We start from the raw sequence: 7599 nt of genomic DNA on the forward strand, positions 1-7599 counted from the left end.
TGGAGGGCTAGTTTCCTTGCTAGGCTAAAGTTATTAGTCCAAATCATAACCAAAATACCTTATGCTTAACAAAAATATGTATATTTTATAGTTATTCTGGGTTCTGTGGAGAGTTTGGTCAGTGGGAAAAATATATATAAAATTACCATGAAGGAAATACCAAACTGCCCTAGATTTTGGGGAGGTATTAACACAAACCAAGTATTACCAGATGTATCAGCTCATACGATAATACTTGGATGGTAATACTTGTGTTAGTACATCCCCAAAATCCAGGGCAGTTTGGTATTTCCTCCATGGTCATTTTAAGTGCTTGTAAATTCCAAGTGAAGGGCTGTGTGCCACTTCTGACTCTACATAGACGGTAACACACTCTGTGAATGCTACTGAAGAAAAATTAGCAGCAGCTAATCACACCAGGACAACAGAGAAACATGCTACATTGAAGTATTTGGGCAGAACAGTCTTTTCAAATAATACCTTTCTATGTTATTCAGATTTTCCATTTTGGATTATAATTCATACTGTGGCTTTAGATGCATTTCACATATCTCCCTCTCTCTCTCCTTCCTTCCTTCTCTCCCTCTCCCTCCCTTCCTCCCGCCCTCCCTCCTTCCCTCTCTCTCTCTCCCTTCCACTATCTCCCTCCCTCCCTCACCCTGCTCTTTCTCCCTCCCTTCCTCTCCCTCCTTCCCTCTCTCCTCCTTCCTGTCTCCTCTCTCTCCCTCCTTCCTCTCCCTCTCTCCTCTCTCTCCTCCCTCCTCCCTCTCCCTCCCACTATCTCCTCCCTCTCCCTCTCCTCCTTCCTCCTCTCTCCCTCTCTCCTCTCCTCCCTTTCTCTCTCTCCTCCTTCGCACTAAACTCCCTTCCTCTCTCCCTCTCCTCCTTCCTCTCCGTCCCTCCTCCCTCTCCCCTCTCTCTCTCTCTCCCTCCTCTCCCCTCTCCCCCCTCTCTCTCCCTCCTTCCCTCTTTACCTCTTCCTCCCTCCCTTTCTCTCTCTCTCTCTCTCCCTCCCTCCCTCCTTCCCTCCCTCTCTCTCTCCCTTTCCTCCCTCTCTCATGCCTAGGCAGCTGGTAATTGGGGCCACTCCCTCTCTTTCAGCCCAATCAACCTCACAGGGTTGTTGTGTGGAAAATAAGAGGAAGCAGTATTAGGTATGCTTGCCACCTTGAATGATCTATAACCAATAATAAAAGTGGAATAAAAGAAATCTATTTTTACCTCAATTCTTTAAACAGCTGACTCCTACTGAAAAGATCAAATTATTTGTAGTTGTTCTTGAAAATGTATGTACTTATTTAATAAATATATATGCTCTCCCCATCTCACGTACAGAACTCTAGGTGGCTGATAATTAAAACAGAATAAACCCACTACCAAAATAATAAACAGAACTGACATAAAATAGCAGGCAAGAACCCTCAAGGATATCCCACCATCAATTTAAGCAAGAAATCGGTTCGCTAGCCTTACATGCATCAGGAACCGGGCTTGATCTTTAAGTGTCTTGTGAAAGCAGGATCAGGGCAAATGTGATTGGGGGGGAGGAAGTAATATTTCAAAGAGGGACACGGCCTGGTTTCCTGTATGCTATGGATTAGTGTTGGTCCACGGACCGGAGGTTGGGGACCCCTCTTCTAATCCAACTGCCTGTCAAGCAGGAGATTCTATACCATTCTAGACAAGTGGCTGTCCAGTCTCTTCTTAAAAATCTCCAGTGCGGGAATACGCACAACTTCTGAAGGCAAGCCGTTCCACTAGTTAATTGTTCCAACTGTCAGGAAGTTTTAGGTTGGAGAGGTGGCTTTTGCATCTATCCTTATCCAGAAACCCCCTGGCTTCTCACATTTTCATGGCTATATCTCCCATTTCCCTTGGATCCTCCCTTTGATCCAGCTCACAGCAGAAGACCTCCCTTCCATACCCTTCTCTTCGCCAGCCAATACAGACTCTCGTCCCCAGATCATCCTTGGATAGAAGTGGAAGAGGGTGTCGGAAGGAGGGCGCTTTGGAAATCCTAATTAGAAAAAGGGGACTATTTAACTGTTTCTCCAGCCACCTTCTGGGATGGCGAACCATTAAAAAGGGGGAAAGGGGATGAAGAAAGGTCTCTCTCATTCCTGCTCCTTTTGGTCTGATGTCATGGGGCAGAAATGCGTCTAGGGAGAAACCACAGAGGGAGAGGCAGGAATGCAATGCGCTAGAAGGGAGGGTAAGACATGGAAAGGGGTGGGAGAGAAAGGAAAGAAATGGGATCAAGCCACCTCCTTCTTCATAGCATGGATCCTTCACCCTGATGTCCCAGCCAGAGGATCCCATTGGAAGATCCTCACCAGATTAGCAACTTCATTCTCATTTTATTTCCTCCTATTGCAATCCTGCTCAGCTTCCTCTAGTCATAATTCTATCACTGCATCTCCATAAGAGTCCTGCAAGGAAGGCTGGGATGGGATGGGAGCTAACCACCAGTCAAGATCATGGGATGGATTTCTGAGGCCCCTTTGGAAGAATTTTGCAAAAGTTTATGGCTCAGCTCAGGACCCCTGAATCTGCTTCCTGCTCAGTAGAAGAGGTATTTTTGCAAATCCTTGTGGAATCCATCTCAGAGAATGCAGAAGCTAATATAGGATATTTTTACAGAGGCTGGAATGAAGCTTAGATAAGAACTGCTTTTACTCACAAGCATGCACTGCAGGATGGGGCAAGCGAGCTCCCTGACAACCGGATTGTGAATGTCCTCCTTTCCAGGCCTATTAAATCATTGTTTGATTTCCTGCACGTAAGAAGATTCCCTTGGTTGTTTGTACCACCAATGTATTTAAACATTCAGCCATATGTTTAAAAACATTTTAAACCCCATTTTAAAACATTTTAAACCCCATTCCTAAGGGGCGTGCATAAGAGCACAAACGTGCCTACTGTTCCCTGTCCTATTGTTCCTCTTCATTATATCCAATTAATACAGTTATTACATACTTACACTCATATATATGCTTATATATTATATAGTTATTTCATGTTAATGCTTATATACACTGTTATGACCAAAAAATAAATAAATAAATAAATAAATCTGTGGATCCTTGAAGATCTGTGGACCTCAACTCCCAGAATTGAAGATCTGTGGACCTCAACTCCACTTGAAGGTCTGTGGACCTTGAACATCTGTGGAGCCACTTGAAAAGGCCTCAATTTGTAGATTTGTGGACCTTGAAGCAGCCATTTGAAGATCTGTGGACCTGAACTCCCACTTGAAGATTTATGGACCTCAGCTCTCAGAATTTCCCAGTCAGCATGGCTGGCTAGAGAATTCTGGGAGTTAAAGTCCATACCTGAGGCCAAGTTTGAGAAATACTAATTCAGACCAACAGCCAGGAAGTCTGCATCTCATCCTAGATAAAAACCATTTGAGGATGCCAATGACCAAAACCACACTGGAAAACTGGGAGCTTATGTCAGGAACAGAGGGGCGGGGGCAGGGGGAAGAGAACAAATGCTAAAAGTCCTGTTTTAGAGTCTGGCAGCTCTGCCTTAGGTACCCCTCCCCAACCTTACATTGCACAACCTCCACTGGCTGGAGCAAATGGGCTTTGTAGTTGTTTCTGCCCAGGGTCATGGGGTAAATTTAGCTTTGAGCTCCAGTGGCAGCTTCCAGGGAAATTTGCAAGATAGCCTCAAAGCATTTTTTTGGGAGTGATGGATCCAGGTCTTAATTCCTTTTTTTTTTTTGACTGCTTTCTCCCAAGGCAAAGTGAGAAGTAGGGAGGCTGATTTCTCTGGAAGCAGTTGTAGGATGCAGAAGGCAGGAGAGGAGAATGAAGACTGCAAAGCAAGCTTGTCTAGCAGGCTGGTTCAGCAATTCTGCAAAGCCACAGGAATACGCTGAGAAATAGCATTCCTTCCTTCTCAAGAAGGGAAGGGCTGAGGAAAGGCACCCTCTTCTTCTCTCCCCCCCCTCCCCCCCCCCCGCCAGCTACAAGGATGAGAGGCCATGGAGAGTTGGCCGCAGCATGTTGGCTGGGGCAAGTTGTCCCATTCCAGAAGGGTCTATAATTCACCACAACCAACTTGCTACAAGACAACTCACTGCGAGACAAGAGTTATACTAACGTCAAAGAAATGGTGGAATAGACTCGTTAAAGAAAGGATGCAAAAGGAAGAACAGAATGAAATGAGAATAGCAAAAATGAAAATAATTTTTATTTATTTTAAATAATTAAACAGAATTGTTAAATTGCCTCGCAGTGAGTTGTCCTGCAGTGAGTTGGCCATGGCAAGTTGTCCCATTCCCCTCCCCACCCCCGCCCTGAGAAAGGCAATAGAATAGAATAGAATAGAATAGAATAGAATAGAATAGAATAGAATAGAATAGAATAGAATCTGGAAGGGCCCTTGGAGGTCTTCTAGTCCAGCCCCCTGCTCAAGCAGGAGACCCTATATCAGAAAAGTGACTGTAGAGACTCTACTTTCTTCTTAAAAACCTCCAGTGATGGAGCGCCCACGATTTCTGAAGGCAAGTTGTTCCACTGGTTAATTATCCTCACTGTTAGGAAGTTTCTCCTTAATTCCAGGTTGCTTTTCTTTTTGATTAGTTTCCATCCATTGTTTCTTGTCCTGCCCTCTGGTGCTTTGGACTAGTTTGACCCCCTCTTCTTTGTGGCAGCCCCTCAAATAGTACTGGAACATTGCTATCATGTCACACCCTAATTCTTCTTTAGAGGCCACACGAATAAGAACCCACAATTGGGGAAATTTGCAAAGCAGGACAGCCCCTTCCCACGTGATGGTCCCCTCGGGGATGTCAGGCTTAATCCTTCAATTTGGAATTAAAACTCAGACCCTACGCGCAAGACAAAAAACCCTCCGGGCTTGCAAACGCCCGTCCCACGCGGCAGTCGCATTCCCACGTTCTCGTGGGAAGAAGCCAGACAGTTCCCCACCCACCGACTCCCGCCCTTCCCTCGCAAGGGCAATTCCGGTGAAAAAGGGAGGCGACCCTCACGCGAAAAAGTCTCAGAGGAAGAAGGGAAGGAAGGAAGGGGGATTTTGCAAAGGGGGTTGGAGAAGGTCGTGGAATAAAGCTGTTGGGAGGGGTTGGAAGTCGAGTGCCAAAATAATAAATAAATAAATAAATAACCGCGGTGGTCGCTGCGCGAGAACGCGACGCAAAGAGAAAATAAGTTTTAAAAAAGTGTAATTGGGGGAAAAAATGATGTGCAGCGACTGCATCGGCCTCTCAACCATCCACCCAGCCCCCTCCCGCCCCGTTTGGAAATGAAAAGAAGGAAGGGGGGGGGGGGAAAGAGCGGAAAGAAAGTCCGGCCGAAGGAAACAGAGCAAGAAACGAAGGCGGGAATGTTAAGAAGGAAGGAGAAAAAAGAGAAGGGGAGGGAAAATGACGATCGGGGCAAAGCAAAAGAAGGGAAGATCGGCCGGGACTCGGTGAAAAAAAAGCAAGCCGAGAGGCGAAGGGGGAAGGCGGGGAAAGGGCGACAGGGGAAGACGTTGGAGACCCAAAGGACGCGGCGGCAGAGACGGGTGGAGGGGCGGGGGGCCCTCCGGGCGATTCTTACCCAGATCGTCCATCCCGGGCCGGCGTGGCTGGGTCCGGACTCCGGGCCGGCAGTTGCAGGCTGGGCGGCTCCCACCTCAGTGACGCGCCTTCCCGGAGCGCGGCTCCGCTCTTGTTGCCGCGCCCGCCTGTCCGCCCGTCAGCCCGTCTTGGCTGCCTTGCCGCCGCCGCTGCAGTTGCGGGTGACCATTTATGGCAAAGGGGATTCGCGCTCGGGCAGGAAGGATGGACGCGGCCCCCACCCACCCACCCCATCGCCACAATCCGCCCAGACACGGACCTGAGAAACATACACGCCGCGCGCGTCGTGGCCTCGCGTCCGCTCCGGGGAAGATGGTTAAATTAGGGGCAAGGAAGCGTCGGCCCATCCAAGGGGGACCCTCACCCACCTCTGCCTCTCCAGACAGGCCGCCTCGCTCCTAGTGACATTTTGGAGGAGCGGGGTGGTGTGGATGGGAGAGGGGTGGATTTTGAGTTGAGTTGAGTTTGAGTCCCAAAGGTGTTTTTTCCAAGAGGCAACTGGACTTTCTGGTATGTGTGTTTTTCTCTTTGAAGACTTTTCCCTTCTCACCCGAGAAGCTTCTTCAGCTCTGAAAACCTGAGCTGAAGAAGCTTCTTGCACCAGAAGCGAAAGGTCTTCAAAAAAACAAACCAACCAGAAAGTCCAGTTGCCTGATTGGGGGCGGGGGGAGCACCTTTGGGACAACCGTGATCTGGATGACTGAAAATCTCCATAGACTTTTTGAGTTGAAGGTATCAGGATATTGGGATGATCTTGAAGAATCCTCAGGAGGAAAGTTTGGAAAGAAGTCCATTCTGTGACAAGAAACGTGTGTCAAGCATAGAGACGGATTCCCATGAAACAAAGTGGCTTTTTCAGCTCCCTTTTGCCAACTGAAGAAGGCAATCCTTAATGGTTAAGAGAAACTAGCACTGTGTGGATATATTAATATGGAATGGTAGCCACAAACAGTGTCAATGAGAGTTAAGGATGAGAGAGAAGTACTGGTAGTTCTCAACTTACAACAGTTCACTTAGTGGCTGTTCTAAGTGACACCACTGAAAAAGGTGAATTATGATTATTTTTCGCATTTACAACCGTGGCAATATCCCCATGATTTACATTCGGATGCTTGACAACTGACTTGCACTTATGAGGGTTTGCAGCGTCCTGGGGTCACTTGATCATCTTTTTGCAACCTTCTGACAAGCGAAGTCAACCAAGAAGCCAGATTCACTTAACAACCGGGTTACTAATTCAACAGCTGCAGTGAGTCACTTAACAAATGTGGCAAAGAAAGTTGCAAAAACGGGGATAAAACTCACTGAACGTATTTTTCACTTAGCAACATAAATTTTGGGCTTAATTGTGGTGGTAAGTGAAAGACTACTTGTATTAAACCTGTATTCAATTCCAATTGAACAATACTCTCTATAAAATAAAGATTTCCAGCTCCAGGGGGAAAAAACACCTTAAATCAAGCTCCATTTGCACAGGCATCTTTCTTTCCTTCCCACACTTCTTGAGGTTCACGTCCCGACACCCCAGAGAGATGTTGGACATCCATAAGGCAGATCCAATTTAAGCAGTTCTGATATCACATCTGTTTGGCTCAGTAGGTATTCTGGATGCCAAAAAACAGAGAAAGAGGTTTGCAGTTCGGGAGTTAAGGAGTGGTTTTATGAATGACAATATTCCTGGCTGGGGTGTAGCCGAGAATCATGAGGAGAATTTAGTCACTGAACCATTGAAATGATTTGACTCAGAGGATTTGCAGAGGGGGGAGGGGGATGAAGGCAAGATACAAAGAGGGGGCGGGAATCGGAACAAAAGTTGGAAAATGAGAGAGGAGAGAAAAAATCATCAAATATGAATGTTAATGTAGCCCTGAGGCAGGATGATTTGATGATCAACAGGAAGACACCCCTGAAATTTGAACACCTGTGTTTTTTTTTAAAAAAAACACCGAAATCTGCATTCTGCATATTCTGTTGACTCCCCCCAAAAACCATTTTCTGGGATCCGG

The 7599-nt window shown here is 46.7% G+C and overlaps 1 protein-coding gene across 2 annotated transcripts in view; it reads right to left on the bottom strand.

Moving 5' to 3' along the window:
- The window catches only part of TGFB1I1 (transforming growth factor beta 1 induced transcript 1), a 33875-nt gene extending 28145 nt beyond the window's left edge, over positions 1–5730 (bottom strand). For both annotated transcript variants that reach the window (XR_009154930.1, XM_058181250.1), the window contains exon 1: positions 5574–5730. Coding sequence is in view for 1 of the 2 variants with exons in the window: in XM_058181250.1 (XP_058037233.1) it covers positions 5574–5586 (13 nt within the window). In the remaining variant the exon portion in view is untranslated. The remainder of the gene's footprint in view (positions 1–5573) is intronic.
- Positions 5731–7599: the final 1869 nt, after the last annotated feature.

The sequence above is a fragment of the Ahaetulla prasina genome, chromosome 4 (assembly GCF_028640845.1).
Source record: "Ahaetulla prasina isolate Xishuangbanna chromosome 4, ASM2864084v1, whole genome shotgun sequence".
Taxonomy (NCBI): domain Eukaryota; kingdom Metazoa; phylum Chordata; class Lepidosauria; order Squamata; family Colubridae; genus Ahaetulla; species Ahaetulla prasina.